At 52.0% G+C, this 27,871-nt stretch overlaps 1 protein-coding gene across 1 annotated transcript in view; it reads right to left on the reverse strand.

Moving 5' to 3' along the window:
• LOC119953484 (cation channel sperm-associated protein subunit delta-like) overlaps window positions 1-27,871 on the reverse strand; it is a 760,311-nt gene that overhangs the window by 435,565 nt on the left and 296,875 nt on the right. The window contains exon 9 of the mRNA XM_038777815.1: window positions 13,949-14,105. Within this exon, the coding sequence (XP_038633743.1) occupies window positions 13,949-14,105 (157 nt within the window). The remainder of the gene's footprint in view (window positions 1-13,948; window positions 14,106-27,871) is intronic.

Below are 27,871 nucleotides of genomic sequence, written 5' to 3' on the forward strand. Positions count from 1 at the left end.
CTGGTGGCCTTCATGGCCAGGACATCCAACCATGGCGGCCAGTATGGGTGTATTTGAAAATTTTAAAAATTAATTGTTGATCACCATGTTTCAAATCTATCTGCAGGCACTGAAACCAACAATTGCAGGTTTGGCACTCAAGTGCCAAGTGGACATAATTTTCCGAGATATATATGAATTCTGCACTCACCCACTCCCACTGGTGGGAAATCATGAAAGACTGAGAGAGAGTGCCCAAGTTTTCAAACATGGCACTGCATTTCCTGGACATAGCCAGATGAGGAAGAAAGACTTCTAGTCGAAGGAAGAAAATAGACCAGAGAGGTAGCATTTGTAGTTTCTGTCGGTGGAGATCACCTGGAGGGTGACAGTTAGGAGCTCTGGAACCAGGCCATGGGCTGGATTCTCTGCCCCGATGCCGAAATCGTGACCTGCGCTGGGGCGGCGATTCTCCAGGCACCGAAAATCAGCGTCATCGGGAAGTATGGCGCGCCACTGTGGGGTCATTCCCAGAGGCCCGCTCAGCAATCCTCCGCCCCTGACCAGCCAAGTTCCCGACAGCGTGGAACTAACCTGCTATTGCTGGTCGGGATGCTCGCGTGGTGGCTGCGGACTCTGGACGGGGGCAGGCGGATCGGAAACCAGGGGGCGTCTCATAGTTGGCCAGGGAATTAATGTACAGGGTTTGAGGGTCAGCCACCCGGCTGATCGGGGGGCTCTTTCTTGGGTCTGCCTCCACGGTCTGAGTCCGCTGGAGGCCGCCGTCATACGCATACTTGACCTCTGAGCCAGAAGTGCACGTAATGATATGTATATGTAGAGATATCTAAAGGTTAATTATAACATCTAACTGTAACACTATCATGAGAGGGCATCACTAGATCCCAATATCAGCTCCTAGAGGATCTTGGTCTCTTTGATCCCAGGAGTGTTTAGTAAGCAGTAATGTATGATAAATAGCTTTCAGTCATTAGCATTTATAGTTGTGAATCATCAGTTAATACAATCATATTTAATTACTTGATTTCTAGAGATAGTTCTGTAGAGTGTCGAACTCAGATATAATCAATCGTTACTTGAATAAATTAGTTTGCTTTAAGTTGAAGACTCGTGGTTTCTTCAGGATCACACCATCAGACCATCTGCATCAACAGCAATTAGTAACGATACATATTACTAGACCGAGTTGATGGAACCATCAATTCTACGGACACGTGCTTGTAGGATTAGAATAGCGGTTTTAATATACTTGGATTGGATTGGATTGGATTGGATTTGTTTATTGTCACGTGTACCGAGGTACAGTGAAAAGTATTTTTCTGCAAGCAGCTCAACAGATCATTCAGTACATGGGAAGAAAAGGGAATTGAACAGAATTCAAGAAAATACATGAGAATACATAATAGGGCAACACAAGATATACAATGTAACTACATAAGCATTGGCATCGGATGAAGCAGACAGGGTGTAGTGTTAATGAGGACAGTCCATAAAAGGGTCATTTAGGAGTCTGGTGACAGTGGGGAAGAAGCTGTTTTTGAGTCTGTTCGTCCGTGTTCTCAGACTTCTGAATCTCCTGCCCGATGGAAGAAGTTGGAAAAGTGAGTAAGCCGGGTGGGAGGGATCCTTGATTATGCTGCCTGCTTTCCCCCGGCAGCGGGAGGTGTAGGTGGAATCAATGGATGGGAGGCAGGTTCGTGTGATGGACTGGGCGGTATTCACGACTCTCTGAAGTTCCTTGCGGTCCTGGGCCGAGCAGTTGCCATACCAGGCTGTGATGCAGCCCGAGAGGATGCTCTCTATAGTGCTCTCTATACTTACAACAGAGCCAGCCTGTTAGCCATTGAACTTTCGGTGAACTGGCTGGCTGACTCTGTGGCACGGATCTTTATACAGCAGCTCCAGGGGGAGGAGTTCTGGGCGGAGCCAAGGGGGGAGCCCAGTACAAACTCTCGAGCTACTCCCCCTGGTGGTCAGGTAGTGCAACTGCACTTACAATATTGATACATATATATACTGGGAACAGAGTGACATTGGTAACTTATAATACCGTGTGAATCTCATTCACCACGTTCACCCCCTGTGAAAAAAATCAAGTCCGGCAGGGGTGGAGGCTCACAGAGTTAGTCTGTCCGGTGGACGAATTGTTTGTTTCGATCTGCGGAGCACCGGGGTTGCAGCCTCTTGCGGTGGCTGGATGGGTGTTGAGAGCTGGGGTACGATGGCAGACTCCGGGGCGGGTCTCATCCAAACTTCATACACCTCTGGCTCGACCGGAGACTGGGGGCGGGCTGGTGCTGGTGCTTGGAACCGGTGGGGTGAGCTTACGGAATCGGAGGCGCGAGGGGGCGGCAGCATAAGGAACGGGGTAAGGGGTTCCTCAGTGGGGGTAGGGGGGGCTGGATCCAGCGGGTGCCAGGTCCCGAAGGGATACTGTGTCCTGGCTACCGTTCGGGAACTCCACGAATGCGTACTGGGGGTTGGAATGGAGGAGGCGCACCTTTTCAACAAGGGGGTCAGTTTTGTGCCCCCTGACGTGCTTCCTCAGGAGAACCGGGCCTGGTGTCCTCAGCCACGCCGGAAGTGAGACCCCCGTGGTAGTGCCCCAGCTCTGGGTGTATAAAGCTCTCGGTGCTCCCGGAGTCAAAGAGGCAGGGCGTGCTGTACCCATTGATCTGGACCTCCGCAATCGAACTTCGTAGGTGCTTGGGGCGGGATTGATCTAGGGTGACCGCGTTGAGATGCGGGCCGCGTGATGAGTGCCCGGGAAAGTCGTAGTCTTCCGAGTGGGCGTCCGGTCGAGTAGATGCCGGTACGTTCTGGCGAGCTTGATGCAGGATCGCTGCGCTGAGTTGCGGGCCGCGTGATGAGTGCCCGGGGAAGTCGTAGTCTTCAGATGAGCTTTCTGAGCATGGAGATGCAGATGGGGCCCGTGGATTGCACGTGGTGAGCGGCGAGGAAGATGGCGTCCAAGATGGCGGCCCCCATGAGTCGCACGTGGCCGGCCGCATGGTGGGGGTTTGCCAAGATGGCGGCCCCCATGGATCGCACGTGGCGGGGGGGGGGCGTAGGCCGCAGCGTTTCGGGCCCCGCGGGCCCGCTGGTGTTGGGAACGATTTGTTCTCTCTACTGGGGAGTTAGAAACTGGGGCCCTTTTCGCGAGGCACATTCTGGCACAGTGGCCTTTCTTCCCGCAGCTGCTGCAGGTCGCGGATCGGGCTGGGCAGTGCTGCCGCGGGTGCTGGCATTGGCCACAGAAATGGCAGGCTGGGGCAGCTGAGTAGCTGGCTGGAGCAGCTGAGTAGCTGGCTGGGGCAGCAGAGTAATTGGCTTTGGCAGCGCGGTAGCTGGTGGGCCGTGCGGCACAGGCCTGGGGGGATTGTTGGTCGGGGGTCCACGATGAGGTCGCGGGGTCCGCGGGAAACGAGGTGAGGCTGCGGAAGGAGACTTCTATAGTGGTAGCAGCCTCCACAGTAGTATCTAAGTCCTGGGCCCCCTTTTCTAGCAGTCTTTGGTGCACATAGTTAGATCTAAGGCCCGCTACGAAAACATCCCGCACAGCAAGCTCCCTATGTTCAGCCGCGGTAACAGCTTGATAATTAGTCATTAGAAAGATTGTTCAGTTCCCGTACAAATTCGGCTAGCGTTTCAGTAGGCCGCTGATGGCGAGTCGTAAACACGTGGCGCGCATAAACCTCGTTAATGGGCCTAACGTACATTTTGTCCAATATCGCCAGCGCTGCGGTGTAAGAACCAGCCGGATTTAGCTGTGTGGAGATTCTGTGGCTTACCCTCGTGTGCAGTAGGCTGAGTTTTTGTTCCTCCGTTGTTCCAGCGGTGCTGGCTTCTGCCAGGTAGGCCTTAAAACATCTCAGCCAGTGGTACAAAATTTCTTTAGCCTCTGCATCCTGCGGGTCGAGTTCTAGGCGTCCGGGCTTGAGGGCTGCTTCCATGATTTACTTCGACTGTTTCGTAAGTATATTAAATTGATGGAACCATCAATTCTACGGACACGTGCTTGTAGGATTAGAATAGCGGTTTTAATATACTTACAACAGAGCCAGCCTGTTAGCCGTTGAACTTTCGGCGAACTGGCTGGCTGACTCTGTGGCACGGATCTTTATACAGCAGCTCCAGGGGGAGGAGTTCTGGGCGGAGCCAAGGGGGGAGCCCAGTACAAACTCTCGAGTACTTCCAGAGCTACTCCCCCTGGTGGTCAGGTAGTGCAACTGCACTTACAATATTGATACATATATATACTGGGAACAGAGTGACATTGGTAACTTATAATACCGTGTGAATCTCATTCACCACACGAGTAATGTAACAGTGCAGGGTATCGGATCTGCAGCAAAAGCTGCGAGATTAATTCCGGGTCCCTGCTAGCCCCCTGCAGGTCTATGAATTTGTTTCACTTTTTTGCAGGAATTTCAGGAGTAAAACTCCACAGTTTTGAGGCCAGCATGGGGACATAGACTCAATAATGGGGAATCCAGCCCCATGATTCTACCACAAGAAATTTAATGATTTGAAATGCTCAAGATAACAATCCATCTTGCTCAATAACTGCACCACCACCAACATCACAATCCTAGCACTTAATCCACCTTAGCTACACATTACATTTATATACCTGACACTATTGTGTCTTTCACAAGTACTACTTTCACCTGGGACAAATATTGCAGCTATTGAACCACCTGAGGCATCTCAAACACAGGGAAACATAGCTGTCAATACAGTTAATAATCTTGATAATAATAATGATTTTAAATTATTTTTTAAAAAATTATAAATTTAGAGTACCCAATTCATTTTTTCCAATTAAGGGGCAATTTAGCATGGCCACTCCACCTACCCTGCACATCTTTTGGGTTGTGGGGGCGAAAGCCACGCAAACACGGGGAGAATGTGCAAACTTCACACGGACAGTGACCCAGAGCCAGGATCGAATCTGGGACCTTGGCGCCATGAGGCAGCAATGCTAACCACCGCGCCACCGTGCTGTCCCAATAATAATAATCTTTATTATTGTCACAAGTAGGCTTACATTAACACTGCAATGACGTTACTGTGAAAATCCAGTGTCTGTAGCTACTAGAGCAGAAACCAGCAACACAAATAACTAGAGGCTAAATCAGAAGTGGGATCTTCACAATGGAATGTACTGAGCCCATACAGGATGGAAGAGACAGATGAGGACCTCACAAAGTCAGGTTTCAGAGAACAACTTAGTGCAACAAACCAAATGCTTGGTGCAATGGCGAACACATCAGGAAGCCTACTGGTCATGGCTTATGAGATGGAGGAGTTGGCATCCACCTTGGTCTATAGGTTGATGGAGAACCTGAAAGCATGGAAAAGTTGGCCAATACCAACTAGCTGAGGTCACAGCAGCTGCTTAGGTAGCTAAAGTGGTGGTTTTGTGTTTCAAGGCTTAAAGGAGACTGCAGGGTGTCCCTGATGTCCAGAAATATGTCTTCCACCAGATCACTAGATGGGCTGAACAGAGGTCCTGAGGAAGTGACATGGGAAACTTACTCGCCTATTACCATGTACCAATTTGTTGCATTGACCTCCTACTGCTCCATCATTGTCTGACACTTGCCAATTAGCCCATATTGCTGAAGCATGCACTGAGCTGTCGCAGTCTGTGGTAGGACCATCACAGTCCACAACTTCTCGAGTGTGACATAGCAAGATATCTGAATCATCCTTTTCATACTCCCAACAGCAATCCACCTCGCTGGCTGCTCACATTGGGTTTGTATTTTGTAGAAATATAAGATGACATAACAGCACTTATATTTATCCATTAACCCAAGCACCATGGTGAATAGTTCAATATTTGTAAATGCTAATGGTTGTATCATGTTTCCATTGATTTTTTTTTATGTTGATAAAGGGAAGTGATGGTAAATAGGTACTGGTGGAATCGGTGGTCCTTCTTATTCTAATCATCACTGGAAAGTGGATGAAATTATTGAGTATGGACTTCCGGTTGCAGTGATGCGGAGCTAAGCCGCACACTCGGCAGCTCCGCTATCAAAGGACTTTCGGGCCCGTTTTAGGGCCCCAAACGGCGCTGCTTCGATGATTCCCGGTGGGGGAAGGTGCTTGGAGGAACATTCCCCGGAATTTATGGTGCGCACCCGGAGTGGGGCAAAGAAAAAGGCGGCAGCAGCTCCCCAGAAAAAGCAGGGGAAGGAGGACAAAATGGCGGCCGGCGGAGCACCCGAGGATTCGAGGATTGCGCTGTTTTGCGGAGCTGAAGGCTGAGTTGCTGAACTCCCTGCAGGCGACTACCAGCAAGCTGTTTGAGACCCAGACAGCCCAGGGGGCAGCCATTCAGGAGTTGCAGCAGCAGGCCACTGATCGGGAGGAGGAGGCCGTGGTCCTCGTGGGGAAGGTGGAGATGCATGAGGCACTTCACAAGAAATGGCAAGACCACTTGGAGGAGCTGGACTTTCGCACGAGGCGGAAGAATTTGAGGATCCTGGGCCTTGCAGAGGGGCTGGAGGGGTCAGATCTACCGTCCTATGTGGCCACTATGCTCAATTCGTTGGTGGGGGCGAGGTCCTTCCATCTGCCCCTGGAGCTTGAGGGAGCCCACAGAGTGCTGGCCAGGAGGCCCAAAGCGAATGAACCCCCGTGGGCGGTGCTAGTGCGATTCCATCGGTTCAGTGACCGGGAGTGTGTGCTGCGCTGGGCCAAGAAGGAGAGGAGCAGCAAGTGGGAGAACTCGGTAGTGCAAAGCTACCAGGACTGGAGTGCGGAGGTGGCTAAGCGGCGGGCAGGGTTTAACCGGACGAAGGCGGTGCTGCATAACAAGCAGGTTAAATTTGGAATGCTGCAGCCTGCGCGTCTGTGGGTAACATATAAGGACCGGCATTACTACTTCAAGTCCCCAGAGGAGGCATGGGCCTTTGTGCAGGCGGAGAAGCTGGACTCGAACAAGGGTTTGGGGGCAGCGGGGTCCGGTGCACTACGGTTGTTGCTGTTTTTGCTGTTGCTGTTTTTGTAATTTTGATACGTTTTTTCTATGCATGTTTTTGCTCTGTTTCCGGGTGGTTCTGTTGGGTATGGTTTTGTGTTATGCGGGGGATGTTGGGGGTTTGGTTTTTTTTTATGTATGGGGCTGGGGGATGGGGTGGAGCTGGAATTTCGGAGCTGCGTCAGAAGGGTGGGGTGGGGCAGTGTGAAAGCGCGGGCTTTCCTCTCGGGGCAGGAGGGGTGGAGCTGGCGGTGGGGACGTGGCCTCTACTGGTTTTTTCCCACGCTGGAGCGGTGCCAAGGAGGAGTGTCAGGAGGGGGGATGACCCCATGTCGGGAGGGGTCGGGTTTTGGCGGGAGTTGCCGGGGTCAGCAGAAGTCATCTGGCTCACGGAAGTACCATGGAGGGTGCGTCGCGGCTAGGAGGGGTCCTAGCCGGGGGGAGGGGGGGGGGGGAGGATACCGGGTTGCTGCTGGAATGGCCAGGAAGGAGCTGGTGTGGGCCAGGGGGTTAAAGGAGAGGTGCTATCGTCATGGGGAACGGGTCGGGCGGGGTGTGCTGGCCTGGGGCGAGCAGTCCATGAGCTATGGCTAGTCGGCGGGGGAGGGGGGTGGGGTGCCCTCTGATCCGGCTGATCACCTGGAACGTGAGGGGCTGAATGGGCCGGTTAAGCGGGCTAGGGTATTTTCTCATTTGAAGGGGCTGAAAGCGGACGTGGCTATGCTCCAGGAGACCCACCTGAAGGTGGCAGACCAGGTTCGTCTGAGGAAGGGGCGGGTGGGGCAGGTTTTCCATTCAGGATTAGATGCGAAGAACCGGGGGGTGGCGATTCTGGTGGGGAAGAGGGTGGCTTTCGAGGCGTCTGAGGTGGTGGCGGACAAGGGGGGCAGGTTTGTTATGGTGAAGGCTAGGCTGCAGGGAGAGAAGGTGGTGCTGGTAAACGTGTATGCCCCAAATTGGGATGACGCTGGCTTTATGAGGCGTATGTTGGGCCGCATTCCGGACCTGGAGGCGAGGGGCCTGATCATGGGGGGAGACTTTAACACGGTGCTGGATCCCCCATTAGACCGGTCCAGTTCAAGGACGGGTAGGAGGCCGGCGGCGGCCAAGGTGCTGAGGGGGTTTATGGACTAGATGGGAGGGGTGGATCCCTGGAGGTTTGGGAGGGCGCGGGAGTATTCCTTTTTCTCCCATGTGCATATGGTTTTCTCCCGAATAGATTTTTTCGTTCTGAGCAGGGGATTGATCCTGAGGGTGGGCTCCACACTGGGTCGCTCTGGAGATGGGGAGGTGCGGGACCAGCGCCCGCTGTGGCGTCTGGACGTGGGGTTGCTGGCTGATGAGGAGGTGTGTAGGAGGGTCCGGGGAAGTATTGAGGGGTACCTTGAGACCAACGATACGGGGGAGGTCCGGGTGGGGATGGTTTGGGAGGCTCTGAAGGCAGTGATCCGGGGGGAGCTGATTTCCATCCGGGCCCATAGGGAAAGGAGGGAGAGGAGGGAGAGGGAGAGATTGGTGGGGGAGCTCCTAGATGTGGATAGGAGGTAAGCGGAGGCCCCGGAGGAGGGATTGTTGGGGGAACGGCGTAGCTTGCAGGCCAAGTTCGACTTGCTGACCACCAGAAAGGCGGAGACACAGTGGAGGAAGGCGCAAGGCGCGGTTTATGAGTATGGGGAGAAGGCGAGCAGGATGCTGGCGCATCAGCTCCGTAGGCGGGATGCGGCTAGGGAAATTGGTGGCGTGATGGATAAGCATGGGAATATGGTGTGGAAGGGGGCAGAGGTGAACGGGGTCTTTAGGGACTTTTACGAGGAACTGTACCGGTCGGAAGTCCAGCTCCTCCAAGTGGTCGGGGGGGGGGGGGGGGGGGGGGGATGGAGAGCTTTCTGAACAGGCTATGTTTCCCAAAGGTGCAGGAGGAGCTGGTGGAGGGGCTGGGGGTGCTGATTGAGTTGGAGAAGCTAGTCAGGTGGATTGGTCAAATGCAGTCAGGGAAGGCGCCGGGGCCGGATGGGTTCCCGGTGGAATTTTATAAAAAGTATGCGGACCTGGTGGGCCTCCTGTTGGTGCGGGCCTTCAATGAGGCATGGGAGGGGGGGGCTTTGCCCCCGACGATGTCACGGGCGCTTTCTTTGATCCTGAAGCGGGATAGGGACCCCCAGCAGTGTGGGTCATACAGGCCAATCTCGCTCCTCAATGTGGACGCTAAGTTGCTGGCGAAGATCCTGGCCACCAGGATAGAGGACTGTGTGCCAGGGGTGATACATGAGGATCAGACAGGATTTGTCAAGGGAAGACAGCTTAACACGAATGTGCGGAGGTTGTTAAATGTTATTATGATGCCGGCGGTTGAAGGGGAGGCGGAGATAGTGGTGGCGCTAGATGCAGAGAAGGCCTTTGATAGAGTTGAGTGGGGGTACCTGTGGGAGGTGCTGGAGAGGTTTGGATTTGGGGAGGGGTTCATCAAATGGGTGAGGTTGCTTATGAGGCCCCAATGGCGAGTGTAGTTACTAATGGAAGGAGGTCAGAGTACTTCAGGCTCCACCGAGGGACCAGGCAGGGGTGCCCCCTGTCCCCCTTGCTTTTTGCACTGGCAATTGAACCTCTGGCTATGGCGCTGAGGGAGTCGGGGAGGTGGAGGGGTCTGGTGCGGGGTGGGGAGGAACATCGGGTATCGCTGTATGCGGACGACTTGCTGCTGTATGTGGCGGACCCAGTGGGGGGAATGCCGGTGGTGATGGAGCTGTTGGCTGAGTTTGGGGGCTTCTCGGGCTATAAGCTGAATCTGGGTAAGAGCAAGGTGTTTGTAGTTCACCCAGGTGATCAGGAGGAGGAAATTGGTAGGCTCCCGTTTAAGAGGGCAATGAAGAGTTTTAGGTACCTGGGGGTGCAGGTGGCCAGGTGTTGGGGGACTCTCCACAAGCTTAATTTTACCAGGCTTGTGGAGCAGATGGAGCAGGAATTTAAAAGGTGGGACATGGTGCCGCTATCGCTAGCGGGTAGAGTGCAGTCCGTCAAAATGACGGTGCTCCCAAGGTTCTTGTTCCTTTTTCAGTGCCTGCCCATCCTTATCCCTAGGGCCTTTTTTAGGAGGGTGACTAGCAGCATCATGAGCTTTGTTTGGGCGCATGGGACCCCGAGGGTGAAGAGGGTCTTCTTGGAGCAGGGCAGAGATGGTGGGGGGCTGGCGTTACCCAACCTCTCGGGGTATTATTGGGCGGCCAATGTGTCGATGGTGCGCAGGTGGGTGATGGAGAGGGAGGGGGAAGCATGGAAAAGGTTGGAGATGGCGTCCTGTGGAGGCACAAGCCTGGGGGCCCTGGTAACGGCGCCGCTGCCGCTCCCTCCTACGAGGTATACCACGAGTCCGGTGGCGGCGGCTACCCTCAAGATTTGGGGGCAGTGGAGGCGACATAGGGGGGAAGTGGGGGGCTCGATGGAGGCTCCACTAAGGGGGAACCATCGGTTTGTCCCAGGGAACATTGATGGGGGGTTCCTGGGGTGGCACAGAGCGGGCATCAGAAAGCTAAGGGACCTGTTCATTGACGGGAGATTTGTGAGCCTGGGAGAGTTGGAGGAGAAATTTGAGCTCCCCTCGGGGAACATGTTCAGGTACCTGCAGGTAAAGGCGTTTGCTAGGCGGCAGGTGGAGGGATTCCCTTTGCTGCCCGCAAGGGGGGTGAGGGACAGGGTACTTTCGGGGGTCTGGGTCGGGGATGGGAAGGTATCTGATATCTATAAGGTAATGCAGGAGGTGGAGGAGGCGTCAGTAGAGGAGCTAAAGGCTAAGTGGGAGGGGGAGCTGGGGGAGCAGATCGAGGATGGGACATGGGCGGATGCCCTGGAGAGGGTTAACTCTTCCTCCTCATGTGCGCGGCTTAGCCTCATCCAATTCAAGGTGCTGCACCGGGCCCATATGTCCGGGATTAGGATGAGTAGGTTCTTTGGGGGCGAAGACAGGTGTGTCAGGTGTTCGGGGAGTCCAGCGAACCAGGCCCATATGTTCTGGTCATGCCCGGCACTGGAGGAGTTCTAGAAGGGGGTGGCGAGGACGGCGTCGAGGGTGGTAGGATCCAGGGTCAAGCCAGGCTGGGGACTCGCGATTTTTGGGGTTGCGGTGGAGCCAGGAGTGCAGGAGGCGAGAGAGGCCAGTGTTTTGGCCTTTGCGTCCCTAGTAGCCCGGCGGAGGATCTTGCTACAGTGGAAGGATGCGAGACCCCCAAGCGTGGAGACCTGGATCAATGACATGGCGGGTTTTATTAAGCTGGAGAAGGTTAAATTCGCCCTGAGAGGATCAGTACAAGGGTTCTTTAGGCGGTGGCAGCCTTTCCTCGATTTTCTGGCTCAACGATAGGGAACTAGGTCAGCAGCAGCAACCCGGGGGGGGGGGGGGGGGGGGGGGGGGTTGTTGACTTTGTTTATTTAATTTAATTTATTTTCAAGTTCTTTTGTTGTTTACCGGGTTTGGGGGGGTGGGGGGAGGGGGGTGCTGAATATATGCGTTGTTGCGGTCTTGGGGGTGTTATGCTTATTATGTTGCTTTATTGTTGTTTATTACTGTTTGTTGTTATATATTTTGTAAAAAATTTTCAATAAAAATTATTTTTAAAAAAAAGAAGAAATTATTGAGTGTAGATCAAGGACTATTTAATGGATCCTAGGTGTGAAATGCATGTTATGCTGCAACAGTGCTTTGGAATAATTCTACCTACGGATTGTCAAAGTTGCCATTCTTCAATTATGAGCCGAGTAAGTACCACCAGGCCATGTAATCATCAATGGCATCAGATATGCTTCCTATCTTCACTCAACCTGCAAGTAAGTACTTCACAGTCAGAGCAATATTGTCATTCAGGAGCAGAAAGCATGACTGACTTCTCACTAACTTGGTCAACCTGAGGTCAGTTGGGGGCATTCTACCATCCACATCCCACTGGAATTGGAGGGCACGCAGCTGGTAAATGCAGGGAGAGGCCACCCCCGGGCTTCCCGACGGCCATTACGCAAGAACAAACCAGATCGCGCAATATGTCGCGATCAGGGTCCCGCTCACCTCGCACAGTTAAATGGGTTTAAGAACCCACTTGACCATGCTTCCAGCAGATCTAACCAGTTCCCGGCATCTATCAGCCTCCCCAAGGATTCCTGTGCCAGGCGCCAATTAGTACTGATCCACCCAATCGTGGATCGGCGAACGGCACCTGGGGGGGGTGGGGGGGGGGGGGGGGGTCTTCCAGCTATTGGAGACCTCTACAAGATCAGGGACAGGCAGGGTGGCACCATGGCTCTCATTTGGCACTGCCAAGGTGCCCAGGTGGCACTGTCATGAAATGAGGGGGCTTTGAAGGGTGGGTGGGTTAAGGCAGGAATTAAGGGGTCTCCAGAAGGTTTGAGGTAGTGAAGGGAGGGGTTCCTGGAAGGGGGAGGTGAAAGGGGGCATGTGAAGGCCTGAAAGATGGGGTGCACTGACTGACCCCATAGTGGGGTGTCCTCACTTGGTGGAGTGTGGGGTAATGCCCATGTGTGTTGGGGGTGACATTGCCGTGGATGGAGTACATGGAAGATCTTCAAGTTTACTGAGAGAACGGGGCACTCTTTGAAAATGACAGCCCAATCTCTGAGGAGCCAGTGTGGCCAGCACCTTCAGCTCCCCAGTGATGAAAAAATTCTAAGAGTGGAATTTAATGCAAATATTTCTCAGTTCATTTGTTGTCGGTTTTTCAGGGATTTTTCCGCTGGCTCTACCGGCTCTATAACGGTTAAACAACACTTAGTTACTTTTTAGGGCCCTGGGGTATTTCTCAACAGTTTAATCCATCCTTTTTTTCAGCACTGGGGAGCTAAACTCAGAACCGAGCTGCAATTTTGAAAGGGTGCACCGATCTCTAAGTGAGCTTGTGGTGGGCAGCATGTGGAGCTGTGGATAGCACTGGGACTGCGGCGCTGAGGACTCCGGTTCGAATCCCGGCCCTCGGTCACTATCCGTGTAGAGTTTGCACATTCTCCCCGTGTCTGCATGGGTTTCACCCCCACAACCCAAAGATGTGCAGGTTAGGTGAATTGGTGACGCTAAATTGCCCCTTAATTGGAAAAAATGAATTGGGTACTCTACATGTTATTTTTTTTAAGTGAGCTTGTGGTTCTCCCAGCCATGGGCAAGGGCACCCCCTACATACCTCACATCCCCCCAAGTGAGGACACCCCTTTTGGGTGGGATTCTCATTCCGACGCCTCGCAGGACTTGGATAGATCCTGCGAGGTGTGAAGGCTGCCAGGATGCCCGCGAGAGGCCTCTCCTGCGATTTATCGGATGCAGAAACTCCCCAGTTCAAAAAAGTGACCTAAGTGTGGTTAGGTAGCAGTGGGAAACTCACTGACAGTGCCAGGGTGAAACTCCCACCTGGGTGCCAGCTTGGCACTGACAAGGTGCTCTGATAGCATGGTTAGCTGACATGGGCACTGCCAAGGTGCCAAGCTGGCATTTTCTGCACAGCACGATCAGGCCAGGTGTTCCCTACGCGGGTGTGCAGTGTGGGTGGTGGGTGGGCAGGGGCCCTCCCATTGTGCATATGGGCTGTAGGGAAGTCGGGAATCGCTTTGGGGGGCTCGGAGATCATTTCGCTACACTGGGGAGTTCCGGTGAGCGGAGCCCCTCAGTGCTCCAAACGGGGCCATGTGCAGCCTCGGCCACTCATTCCCAGTTGAAGCCCCTTATACAACGCCAGCTCGTTGAATAGCCATGTATTTCTCAGCACTGTGAGTACCAGGAAACAGCAATACCGGGAAACACACAACTAAATGCCCTCGCTATGGGACTTTGTACCCATTTGATTGAATCAAGCCCCTCAAAACCTTTCCCTTAAATCATGCCCATACTGTTTTTTGGCTGATATAAGATTAATTTCTGAGCATAACTGTGTTCCAATGAAAACGAGCATCCCACTGATTATTTACCATGATTAGGAGATAAAAGCAGTGTGTTCTGACTCCAGATAACAATGTATCCCCTCATTCCAGGTGGCTGTATAACTGAAGGTACGGAATCAGAATACTTCAAGGAGAAATCATTTGAAGTGAGGTTACCGTAGACTGAAAAATGCCTAAAGTGAAACTAAAGAACAATTGTTAATTATCTAAATTATTACCAAGAAAAATCAAAATCTGCTAACTAATATTTCACAATAGCATTTGAATCTAGGGTGAAACCAGTTATTCAAATCGTCCACATATCATTGGGGTGCACGTTTGGAATTTTCTCTAATTCTGCACATCTTGCTTTCAAGAGATGGATGCGTTGAATACATTTAATAATAATCTTTATTCGTGTCACAAGTAGGTTAACATTAACACTGCAATGAAGTTACTGTGAAAATCCCCTAGTCGCCACACTCTGGCACCTGTTCGGGTACACTGAGGGAGAATTCAGAATGTCCAATTCACCTAACAACATGTCTTTTGGGATTTGTGGGAGGAATCCAGTGCACCCGGAGGAAACCCATGCAGACAGGTGAGAACGTGCAAACTCAGCACAGGCAGTGACCTAAGCCATGAATTGAACCCGGGTCCCGGCACTGTGAATCACTAGTGCCAACCACTATGCTACACTGAGAGAATAACTATGATTCTCAGGGAACCCAGTTATGAGAAATAAAACTTACACTGAGTTAAATTAGACCCCAACATTTGTTTGGATACCGAATGAGAACACAAAACATTTTGTTTTTAACTTGTAGAACTGTGAGGAAAGGATACCCCAGGAGTGATGAGTCTGACCAATAGGTGTCTTTTATGTTGAAATAAACTTTAATTTAAACACAGAATTAACCACATTATTATCAAAAAATAGTTTTACAATTATCAACTAAACAGCTCTTGAACACAAGGAAAAAATTTAACTTACTATCTATATCTGCTACTAACTCAAATTAAGAAACCCAATACAGTTCAAATGCCACTTATAAATAAAGTTAACAAAACAAGGCTTATATGTTCAGTTGTGTAGAGACCTTTGGAGAGAGTTCTTTTCATAATAATAATAATAATAACCTTTTATTGTCACAAGTATGAAGTTACTGAGAAAATCCCTGAGAACGCCAGTCTGGCGCCTGTTCGGGTAAGCTGGCACAGGGATTTGAACCCATGCTGCTGGCCTTATTTTGCATCACAAACCAGCTGTCTAGCCCACTGAGCTAAACCAGCCCTCAAGAGCAGCTTCAGTAAACCTCTGCTCAACCAAACAACAGTTGTCAAAACTGCTGTTCAACTTAAAATCCTTCTGTCTTTTCAGACTCAAATCCTATGGCAAATTGCAAAATTGCAGACACACCTGGTTCCTTCCATTAATTACATCATCTGTAGCCCACTAAGGTGTCACATGACCTGCTTAGCAAGGACTAAATATAACCCCTCATAAATGATTTACTCTCCAAGGAATCTCCAGCAATCATACCAATATCCCATTGGTCCTTTATCTGTAACCAAGTAAGTAAGTGGCTGTAATCAATCATGATCTCACCTTTTATGACTCCTTAATTACATTTTATCAGGCGCACAGTCTGGGTACCTCAACCTAGGTTCTTTAATAACATTACTGCAACAATATGATATGTAACAATTCCTACATTCATCACAGGGGGATATTGCTGAGTATAATGTAGATATAAACATTTGACTTGAATTGTGAGTAGCTGAGAGCGCAGGTTCAATACTAGCAAGCTGTCAATGAGACCAGAAATATTGATCCGTGAATGTAGTTGAGACTGTTACACATATCCAGTAGCTTCATGTACTAATGTTTTTTTTTAATAGACTCCATTAATGGAGTTAATGTTATGTTGATTAATGCCTTCAAAAATCTCAATAAGTATCTGGTTAAAAACAGGGCAAGGCATGTAGCTCCTTCTCAGTTTGAACATAAATTTCTAGGGCGAGATGGAGCAGGTATTTACCATTCAACATAGTACAGGGGATATGTGGAAAGTGGAGTTAAGGCCACAGTCAGATCAGGCATATTATTATTGAATGGCAGAGCAAGCTCGAGAGGCTGATTGGTCTACTCCGGCACCTAATTTGTATGCTTGTATGTGTGTTTATGATTACAAAGGGTATGAAGCCCAGAAATAGGCCATTCAGCTCAACCAGTTCATGGTTGACACCCCACATAACCAAATATGCTGGAACAGTTGCAGAGAATTGAATGTTAGCAAATGTAACTCTGCTATTTAAGAAAGGATGAGGAGAGAAAACAAGGCCATTTGGTCGATGATTAGATGTCAGTGAAACAATGAAATCTATTATCAAGGAAGTCTTAACAATGTATTGGAAAATCATAGCACTATCAGACAATGTCAACATGATTTTACATAGTGGTTGATAAATTTATTAGAGTTCTTTGAGGATATAACTAATAGGGTGGGTAAATAATGATACGACCAGTTCCCAGGGAGGTCCTCCAGTTTATTATCTTCTGTCCGCTCTGTGGGAACTGTCTCGGCACAAGCCACAATTTGTTAAATTTGGGATGGGATACCCCAAACTGTTATGCCCCTAGGTGAGATGGGATGAATTCATGCCCTTTCTTTCTTCAACCCCCTTGTTTTGCTGCAGCAAGATTACTTCAAAAAGGATTCCTTCCCTTGCAGATACTTTTTCACAATCTCAATGTATTTATGTTTTAAAAGGAACCGATTTAGCCAGGCTTTCTTTTTTCTTTGATAAACAATTTTAATGAGGTAATTTTTGGCATTGTAAACAGTAGAATTACAGAACGAGAAAACAAAAGGACTGTACAATAAACAAAGTACATAGTGCAATTGCCGTAACCCGTTCCACCCAGAACTGCCTAATTGACCCCCTATACTACATTCCCCTAACCCTCCCCCCCACCCCCCTGCTGATGATTAATTCTCCGCAAAGAAGTCAATGAATGGTTGCCACCTCCCGGCGAACCCTAACAACGACCCTCTCAAGGCAAACTTGACTTTCTCCAAGCCCAGGAAACACGCCATGTCTGACATCCAGGCTTCCGACTTCGGGGGCTTGGAGTCCCTCCAAACTAGAAGTATCCGTCTCCACGCTACCAGTGAAGTAAAGGCCAAAACGCTGGCCTCTTTCTCCCCCTGGACTTCCTGAGCCCCTGAAACCCCAAAAATCGCCAACTTTGGACCCATTGCCACCCTTATGTTCAATACCCTAGACATGACGTCCTCAAACCTCTGCCAATATCTCCTAAGTTTTGGACACGCCCAAAACATGTGGACATGGTCTGCCGGTCCTCTCAGACACTTTACACGCCTGTCCTCTGCACCGAAGAATCTGCTCATCTGGGACACTATCATGTGAGCCCGGTGGACGACCTTAAATTGAATCAAGCTGAGCCTGGCACATGTTGCAGTCCCATTGACCCTGCTCAGCGCATCCGCCCACAGGCCTTCCCCAATCTCCCCTCCCAACTCCTCCCATTTATGCCTCAGCTCCACTGTCTGCGACTCCTCCGGCCCCATGAGCTCCTTGTGAATATCTGAGACATTTCCCTTCCCCCCACCCATCCTCTAGACACTACCCTATCTTAGATCCCCCTTAGTGGCAAGAGTGGAAAAGATGGCACCTGCCTGCGCAAAAAGTCCTGCACGTGAATATACCGGAATTCATTCCCCCTCGTCAACCCAAACTTGGCCTCCAGCGCCCTCAAGCTAGGGAAGCTCCCTTCCAAGAACAAATCTCCCATCTGCTCAATCCCCGCGCTCCGCCATACCCAAAACCCCCTGTCCAACCTCCCCGGGGCAAACCAATGGTTGTCACATATCGGGGACCAGACCGATGCTCCCATGTGCCTCCTCCACTGTCCCCAAATCCGAAGGGCCACCACCACTACAGGACTGGTGGAGAAACCCGCCGGCAGGAACGGCAGAGGCGCCTTCACCAATGACCCCAGACTGGTACCCCCTACATGAGGCTGCCTCCACCTGCTCCCAAGTCGACTTCCCCACCCCCCCTTATCATGGCTATGTAAGCCGCCCAATAATAGTTGCTGGAATTTGGCAGTGTTAGCCCCCCTTCCCCCCAGTTCTGCTCAAGCATCACCCTCTTCACTCGCGGTGACTTGCCCGCCCATACAAAGCCGGAAATGATCTTGCTTACCCTCTTAAAAAAGGAACATGGAATGAAAATGGGGAGATACTGGAACATGAATAAAAACTTCGGGAGGACCGTCATTTTAACTGTCTGTACTCTCCCAGCTAACAACAGCGAGAGTGCATCCTACCTCCAAAACTCCCCTCGCATTTGATCTACCAGCCGGGACAGGTTCAGCTTGTGCAGTCGACCCCAATCCCACACCACTTGTATTCACAGGTACCTGAAACTGTCCCCAACTAACCGGAACGGCAGCTCCCTCAGCCCTCCCCTTGGCCCCTCTCCTGAACTACAAACATTTCACTTTTTGTCATATTCAATCTGTACCCTGAAAACCGGCCAAATTCCCCGAGGGTCGCCATGATTCCGTCCATCCCCGCCATCGGGTCCGAAACGTACAAAAGCAGGCACCTGCATACAATTAAACCCTATGCTCCACCCCCCCCCCCCCCCACCCCCGAACCAGCCCCTTCCAACCCTCTGAAGCCCTCAGAGCAATTGCCAGCAGCTCTATAGCTAGCGCAACAGCAGTGGGGAGAGGGGGCACCCCTGACTTGTCCAGCGTTGCAGTCTAAAGTAGTCGTAAGCCATCCTGTTTGTCCTCATACTCGTCTCCAGGGCCTGATATAGCAGCCTGACCCAGTCGATGAAACCCACCCCAAATCCAAACCGTCCCACAACCTCCCATAAGTAGTCCCACTCTACCCGGTCAAATGCCTTCTCCGCGTCCATTGCCACCACTACCTCCACCTGCTTTCCCTCTGGGGGCATCATGATCACATTGAGCAATCTTATATTCACCACCAGTTGCCTACCTTTAACGAACTCTGTTTGGCCTTCCCTAGTAACACTTGGCACACAATCCTCAATCCAATCAAGTGGCCAAAAGCTTTGCCAGCAGTTTGGCATTCACGTTAAGAAGGGAGATCGCCTATAAGAACATAAGAACTAGGAGCAGGAGTAGGCCATCTGGCCCCTCGAGCCTGCTCCGCCATTCAATGAGATCATGGCTGATCTTTTGTGGACTCAGCTCCACTTTCCGGCCCGAACACCATAACCCTTAATCCCTTTATTCATCAAAAAACTATCTATCTTTACCTTAAAAACATTTAATGAAGGAACCTCAACTGCTTCACTGGGCAAGGAATTCCATAGATTCACAACCCTTTGGGTGAAGAAGTTCCTCCCAAACTCAGTCCTAAATCTACTTCCCCTTATTTTGAGGCTATGTCCCCTAGTTCTGCTTTCACCCGCCAGTGGAAACAACCTGCCCGCATCTATCCTATCTATTCCCTTCATAATTTTAAATGTTTCTATAAGATCCCCCCTCATCCTTCTAAATTCCAACAAGTACAGTCCCAGTCTACTCAACCTCTCCTCATAATCCAACCCCTTCAGATCTGGGATTAACCTAGTGAAACTCCTCTGCACACTCTCCAGTGCCAGTATGTCCTTTCTCAAGTAAGGAGACCAAAACTGAACACAATACTCCAGATGTGGCCTCACTAACACCTTATACAATTGCACCATAACCTCCCTAGTCTTAAACTCCATCCCTCTAGCAATGAAGGACAAAATTCCATTTGCCTTCTTAATCACCTGTTGCACCTGTAAACCAACTTTCTGTGACTCATGCTCGAGCACCCCTAGGTCTCTCTGCACAGCGGCATGCTTTAATATTTTATCGTTTAAATAATAATCCCGTTTGCTGTTATTCCTACCAAAATGGATAACCTCACATTTGTCAACATTGTATTCCATCTGCCAGACCCTAGCCCATTCACTTAACCTATCCAAATCCCTCTGCAGACTTCCAGTATCCTCTGCACTTTTCGCTTTACCACTCATCTTAGTGTCATCTGCAAACTTGGACACATTGCCCTTGGTCCCCAACTCCAAATCATCTATGTAAATTGTGGGCCAAACACGGATCCCTGAGGGACACCACTAGCTACTGATTGGCAACACCCATTAATCCCCACTCTTTGCTTTCTATTAATTAACCAATCCTCTATCCATGCTACTACTTTACCCTTAATGCCATGCATCTTGATCTTATGCAGCAACCTTTTGTGTGGCACCTTGTCAAAGGCTTTCTGGAAATCCAGATATACCACATCCATTGGCTCCCCGTTATCTACTGCACTGGTAATGTCCTCAAAAAATTCCACTAAATTAGTTAGGCACGACCTGCCCTTTATGAACCCATGCTGCGTCTGCCCAATGGGACAATTTCTATCCAGATGCCTCGCTATTTCTTCCTTGATGATAGATTCCAGCATCTTCCCTACTGCCGAAGTTAAGCTCACTGGCCTATAATTTCCTGCTCTCTGCCTGCCTCCTTTTTTAAACAGTGGTGTCACGTTTGCTAATTTCCAATCCACCGGGACCACCCCAGAGTCTAGAGAATTTTGGTAAATCATCATTAGTGCATCTGCAATTTCCCTAGCCATCTCTTTTAGCACTCTGGGATGCATTCCATCAGGGCCAGGAGACTTGTCTACCTTTAGCCCCATTAGCTTGCCCATCACTACCTCCTTAGTGATAACAATCCTCTCAAGATCCTCACCTGTCATAGCCTCATTTCTATCAGTCGCTGGAATGTTATTTGTGTCTTCCACTGTGAAGACAGATCCAAAAAACCTGTTCAGTTCCTCAGCCATTTCCTCATCTCCCATTATTAAGACCGGCACAACTCCGGGTTCTTGTTCCGTTTTAAAATCAAGGAGATGGTAGCCTGCGACATCGTCTGGGGCAACACCTCTCTGTCCGTTGCCTCATTAAAAACCTTGACCAGCAACAGTCCCAATATCCCGGAGAACTTTTTATAGAATTCTTCAGGGTCCCCATCCCGCCCCGGGGCTTTACCTGACTGCATGGCCTTCAAGCCCTCTAATATCTCCTCAGCTCTGATCGGGGCGCTCAGCCCTTCTACTAGCTCCCTGCCCACCTTTGGGAATGTCAGACCGTCTAAGAATCGTCTCAGCCCCTCCGGCCCCGCGGGGTGCTCCGAGCTATAGAGTTTGCTATAAAAATCCTTGAAAGCTCTGTTCACACCCGCCGCATCCCCTAACAAGTTACCGCCTCCATCCACCACTTTACCTATTGCTCCCTCTTTCTGAGCTGCTGAGCCAGCATCCTTCTGGCTTTCTCGCCATGTTCACATACCGCACCCCTCGCCTTTCTGAGCTGCTGCACTGCCTTACCCGTGGACACCACCCCAAACTCCGCCTGCAGCCTCCTCCATTCCCTCAAGAGCACCGCACTCGGGGTCCCCGCATACCTCCTGTCAATCTGCAAGATCGCTGCCTCTGTCGGTCTGTCTCTGCCCTGTCCGTCTTGTCCCTGTGAGCACGGATTGAAATCAGCTCCCCTCTCACCACTGCTTTGAGCGCCTCCCACACTACCGCTTCTGAGACTTCCCTCGTATCGTTGACCAGCAGGTTGTTTTGTATACACTTCCTCACCCTCTCGCACACCCCTTCATCCGCCAGAAGTCCCACATCCAGCCTCCACTGCAGCCGCTGGAAGCTCTCTTCACTCACCTGTAGCTCTGCCCAGTGCAGGGCATGGTCAGAAATGGTGATTGCTGAATACTGTGCATCCACCACCCCTGTCAGTAGATCCCGACTCAGTATAAAAAAATCAATCCGGGTGTAAACCCTATGGATGTGCAATAAACAGGAGAACTCCTTCCCTGTCGGTCTTCTAAACCTCCACGGGTCGACCCCCTGATGCGACCATCAATTCAACCAGAGACACGAGTAGGAGTAAACTGTGGCTTTAATCAGCTTACAACTGAGCTTGCCTGCGACTGTGCTGAACTGGAGGCGGACTCGCAGGACCGCAGCACTTATACTTTTTGTAGGGGGCGGAGCTAAGGGCGGAGTCCTATACATGCTCCTCATCTCCCCCAGCAGCGGCTCACAGATGGAGCCCACAGTACAGGACGGTCTTCCAGACTGTCGTGTTCTCACTCTCAACCTGCCCGTTCCACCTGGGGTAATAGCTGGTAGTCCTGCTTGAGGCGATGCCTTTACTGAGCAGGTACTGACGCAGTTCGTCACTCATGAAGGACGAACCCCTGTCGCTGTGGACATAGTTGGGGAAACCGAACAGGGTGAAGGCACTGTGCAGGGCGCTGAAAACTGTATGGGAGGTCATATCGGGACATGGATTGGCAAATGGGAAACGGGAGAATTCATCTAGAACGTTGAGGAAATAAATGTTGCGATTAGTTGAAGGGAGGGGTCCTTTGAAATCGATGCTCAGGCGTTCAAAGGGCCGGGATGCCTTTACCAGATGGGCCTTGTCTGGTCTATAGAAGTGCGGTTTACACTCCGCGCAGATCAAGCAATTCCTTGTGACTGCTTTAACCTCCTCAGTGGAGAAGGGCAGGTTGCGGGCCTTGATGTAATGGGTGAGCCGGGTGACCCCCGGATGGCAGAGGTCATTGTGGATTGCCTGAAGGCGGTTGTCCTGCGCGCTGGCGCATGTGCCGCGGGACAGGGCATCTGGGGTCTCATTGAGCCTCTCAGGACGATATACGATATCGTAATTGTAGGTGGAGAGTTCGATCCTCCACCTCAAGATCTTGTCATTGATCTTGTCCTGCTGTGAAATGTCAAACATGAATGCAACGATCTTTGATCGGTGATGAGGGTAAACGTCCTACCTGCGAGGTAGTGTCTCCAGTGCCGCACGGCTTCCACAATGGTTTGGGCTTCTTTTTCGACTGAGGAGTGTCGAAGTTCAGAAGAGGAGAGGGTTCGGGAAAAGAACGCTACTGGCTTGCCTGCCTGGTTCAGAGTGGCAGCGAGAGCAACTTCTGAGGCGTCGCTCTCCACCTGGAATGGGACAGACTCATCTATTGCACTCATGGCGGCCTTAGCGATGTCCGCCTTAATACAGTCGAAGGCCTGGTGAGCCTCGGCTGACAGTGGGAAGAGGGTGGCCTTAAATAGTCGGCGGGCTTTGTCCGCATGCTGGGGGACCCACTGGGCGTAGTACGAAAAAAATCCGAAGCACCTCTTGAGGGCCTTGGGACAGTGAGGGAGAGGGAGTTGTAAGGGTCAGGGTCGGGTCCGAGGACTCTATTTTCCACGACGTACCCGAGGATGGCTCGCCTGGTGGTGCGGAAAACGCATTTCGCCTTATTATAGGTGAGGTTGAGCCTTTGGGCGGTCTGGAGAAATCAGTGGAGATTGGCGTCGTGGTCCTGCTGATCATGGCCGCAGATGGTGACATTATCCAAGTACGGGAAAGTGGCCCGCAGCCCGTACTGGTCCACCATTCGGTCCATTGCTCTTTGGAACACCGAAACCCCGTTTGTGACGCCAAAGGGAACCTGGAGGAAATGGAAGAGGCGGCTGTCTGCCTCGAACGCCGTGTAGTGGCGGTCCTCCGGGCGGATTGGGAGCTGATGGTATGCGGACTTCAGATTCACCATGGAGAACACGCGGTACTGTGCGATCTGGTTTACCATGTCCGCAATCCAGGGGAGGGGGTACGCATCAAGTTGCGTGATGGAACCATCAATTCACCAGACACGTGTTTCCGATGTGAATCTAGGCTTCAATCGACTTACTTCAGAGCCAGCCTGTTACCTGTCGATGAACTCGTAGTGACCCAGGCTGACTCTGGACACGGATACTTATACAGCTGCACTAGGGGAAGGAGTCGTGGGCGGAACCAAGGGTGGAGCCCAGTACAAGTTCCTAAGTGCTCCCAGCGCTAGTGGTAGGATGGCGCTACTGCGTTTACAATAACAGTGTGAATTAGTATATGTACATTCATATATTACATTCACCACATTAACCCCCTGCAAAAAAATCAAGTCCGGCGGGGGTGGTGGTCTAGTCTATAACGTCAGTCTGTCCAGCGGTCGGATTGTCCGCTGAGACCTGCGGAGCACCGGGGTTGCAGCCTCTTGCGGTGGCTGGACGGGTGTAGTGTGTTGAGATACGATGGCGGACTCCAGGGACGGTTGTATTCGAGCTTCATACTCTCCTGGTTCGACCGGGGACGAGGGGCTAGCCGGCGTGGGTGCGCGGGACTGGTGGAGCGAGCTCGTGAGCGCAAGGGGGCGGCAGCATGGGGTGTAGGATGAGAGATCCTTCTGTCGGGGCAGAGGGGGCGCTGGATCCGGCGGGTGCCAGATCCCGGAGGGATACAGTGTCCTGGCGGCCGTCAGGGAACTCGACGAATGCGTACTGGGGGTTGCAGTGGAGCAGGCGCACCTTCTCAACAAGGAGGTTGGTTTTGTGCCCCCTGACATGTTTCCTCAGGAGTACGGGGCCCGGCGTCCTCAGCCATGCCGGAAGTGAGACCCCCGTGGTAGTGCCCCTGGAAAAAATGAAGAGCCTCTCGTGAGGGGTCTGGTTGGTCGCCGTACACCAGAGGGACCTAATAGCGTGGAGCGCATCTGGGAGGACTTCCTGCCACTGGAAGACTTGGAGCTTTCTAGACCAGAGGGTCAGTAGGACGGTCTTCCAGACCGTCGCGTTCTCCCTTTGCACCTGCCCGTTCCCCCTGGGGTTGTAGCTGGTAGTCCTGCTCGAGGCAATGCCCTTTTCGAGCAGGTACTGACGCAGCTCGTCGCTCATGAAGGACGAACCCCGGTCGCTGTGTACGTAGCTGGGGAAACCAAACAGGGTGAAGATGCTATGCAGGGCCCTAATGACTGTGTGGGAGGTCATGTCGGGGCACGGGATAGCGAATGGAAAGCGGGAGAACTCGTCTACGACGTTTAAGAAGTAAATGTTCTTGTCAGTTGAGGGGAGTGGTCCTTTGAAATCAATCGCGAGGCGTTCAAAGGGCCCAGAAGCCTTGACCAGGTGGGCCCTGTCTGGTCTATAGAAGTGCGGTTTGCACTCCGCACAGATCGGGCAGACCCTGGTGACCGCTTTTACCTCCTCGTTGGAGAAAGGCAGGTTTTGGGCCCTGATGTAGTGGGCGAGCCGGGTGACCCCCGGGTGGCAGATGTCATTGTGGATACTTTTTAATTGGTCGATCTGCGCGCTGGCGCATGTCCCGCGGGATAGGGCATCCTGAGGCTCGTTGAGCTTCCCGGGTCGATATTTGATGTCGTAATTGTAGATGGAGAGTTCGATCCTCCACCTCAGAATTTTATCGTTTTTTATTTTGCCCCTTTGCGAGTTGTCGAACAGGAAGGCAACCGATCTTTGGTCGGTGATGAGGGTGAACCTCCTACCTGCGAGGTAGTGCCTCCAGTGACGGATAGCCTCCACAATGGCTTGTGCTTCTTTCTCGACTGAGGAGTGTCGGAGTTCTGAAGCGGAGGGGGTACGGGAGAAAAATGCAACGGGTCTCCCTGCCTAATTTAACATGGCTGCAAGAGCTACCTCTGAGGCGTCGCTCTCTACCTGAAATGGGGTGGATTCATCCACCGCCCGCATGGCCGCTTTGGCGATGTCCTCCTTGATGCCGTCGAAGGCCTGGCGTGCCTCGGCTGACAGGGGAAATCGTGTGGTCCTAAAGAGTGGGCGGGCTTTGTCCACATATTGAGGGACCCACTGGGCGTAGTAAGAAAAAAATCCCAAGCACCGTTTGAGGGCCTTGGGACAATGAGGGGGAGGGAGTTCTAAGAGGAGGCGCATACGGTCCGGGTCGGGGCCCAGGACTCCGTTTTCCATGACATAGCCGAGGATGGCTAGTCTGGATGTGCGGAAAACGCATTTCTCCTTATTGTACGTGAGGTTCAGTTTCTGTGCCGCCTGGAGAAAACGGTGGAGGTTGGCGTCGTGGTCCTGCTGGTCATAGCCGCAAATGGTGACATTGTCCAAGTACGGAAATGTGGCCCGCAGCCCGTACTGGTCCACCATTCGGTCCATTGCTCGTTGGAGCACCGAGACCCCATTAGTGACGCCGAAAGGGACCCGGAAGAAATGGAAGAGGTGGCCATCGGCCTCGAATGCCGTGTAGTGGCGGTCCTCCAGGTGGATTGGGAGCTGGTGGTATGCAGACTTCAGATCCACCGTGGAGAAGAGCCGGTACTGGGCGATCTGGTTTACCATGTCTGCAATCCTGGGGAGGGGATACGCGTCGAGGAGCGTAAATCTATTTATAGTCTGACTGTAGTCGACCACCATACGGAATGTTTCCCTGGTCTTAACGACCACCACCTGAGCTCTCCAGGGACAATTGCTGGCCTCTATAACCCCCTCACTGATTAGCCTTCGGACCTCTGCTCTGACAAATACCCTATCCTGCAGGCTATACCGCCTGCTACGAGTGGCTACGGGTTTACAGTCCTTAGTGAGATTGGCAAAGAGAGGAGGGGGAGGGATTCACAACGTAGCGAGGCTGCAGATCGTGAGTGGGGACAGGGGCCCTCCGAAGCTGAGGGTGAGGCTCTTGAGGTTACACTGGAAGTCTAGGCCTAATAAGAGTGGCGTACAGAGTTTGGGCAATACGTAGAGTTTAAACTTCGAGTAACTAGTGCCTCGGATTGTGAGTGTCGCGGCGGTGCGCCCCTGGATCTGGACCGAGTGGGAGCCTGAAGCGACCGCGGTAGTTTGCTGCGCGGGGAAAACGGGAGCGAACAGCGTCTTACCAGGTCTGGATGTATGAAGCTCTCTGTGCTCCCGGAGTCGAAGAGGCATGGCGTTTTGTACCCGTTGATATGGACCTCTGCCATCGAGTTTCATAGATTCTTTGGTCGTGATTGTTCCAGGGTGACCGCGCTGAGTTGCAGGTAGTCGGCGGCTCGATCAGCTGTGCTGGAGTGGCCCTGTGATGACTGCCCTCTGAGTTCATAGTTTAGTTCGAATTCCTCCGCTGAGTTGTCCGAGCGCGGAGATGCCGATCGGGCCCGTGGATCGCACGATGCGGGCGGTGAGGAAGATGGCGTCCAAGATGGTGGCCCCCATGAGTCGCACGTGGCGGGCAGCGAGGAAGATGGCATCCAAGATGGCGGCCCCCATGAGTCGCACGTGGCCGGCCGCATGGTGGAGATTTTCCAAGATGGCGGCCCCCATGAATCGCACGAGGCTGGAGGGGGCGGAGTCGGGGCATAAGCCGCAGCGTTTCGGGCCCCGCGGGGCTGAGAGTGCGGGGAGCGGTTACTGCGAGTTGCTGGGGAGTTGGAAGCTGGGGCCCTTTTTGCGAGGCACACTCTTGCGTAATGCCCTTTTCGCCCGCAGCTGCTGCAGGTCGTGTTGCGGGCCGGGCAGTGCTGCCGCGGGTGCTGGTTCTGGCCGCAGAAATGGCAGGCTGGAGCAGCGTAGTGGCTTGCTGGGGCAGCATAGTGGCTGGCTGGGGCAGCATGGTGGCTGGGCGGCCGCGTAGCACAGGCCTGGGGGAGTCGCTGGTCGGGGGCCCATGATGGGGTCGCGGGGTCCGCGGGGAACGAGTTAAGGCTGCGGAAGGAGACCTCCATCATGGTCGCAGCTTCCACAGTCGTTTCTAAGTCCTGGGCCCCCTTTTCCAGCAGTCGTTGGCGCATAGGTAGACCTGAGGCCCGCTACAAAAACATCGCGTACCGCCAATTCCCTGTGTTCAGCCGCGGTAACCTCTTGGTAATTACAGTCATTGGACAAATTGTTAAGTTCTCTTAGGAATTCGGTGAGTGATTCCGTAGGCCGCTGACGGCGAGTCGTAAACAAATGGCGAGCGTAAACTTCATTAATTGGCCTTATATACATTTTTTCGAGAACTGCTAGCGCCGCAGTATATGAACTGGCCGAGTTTAGTTGCGTTGAGATTCTATGGCACACCCTCGCG

Source organism: Scyliorhinus canicula, chromosome 18 (assembly GCF_902713615.1).
Source record: "Scyliorhinus canicula chromosome 18, sScyCan1.1, whole genome shotgun sequence".
Classification (NCBI taxonomy): domain Eukaryota; kingdom Metazoa; phylum Chordata; class Chondrichthyes; order Carcharhiniformes; family Scyliorhinidae; genus Scyliorhinus; species Scyliorhinus canicula.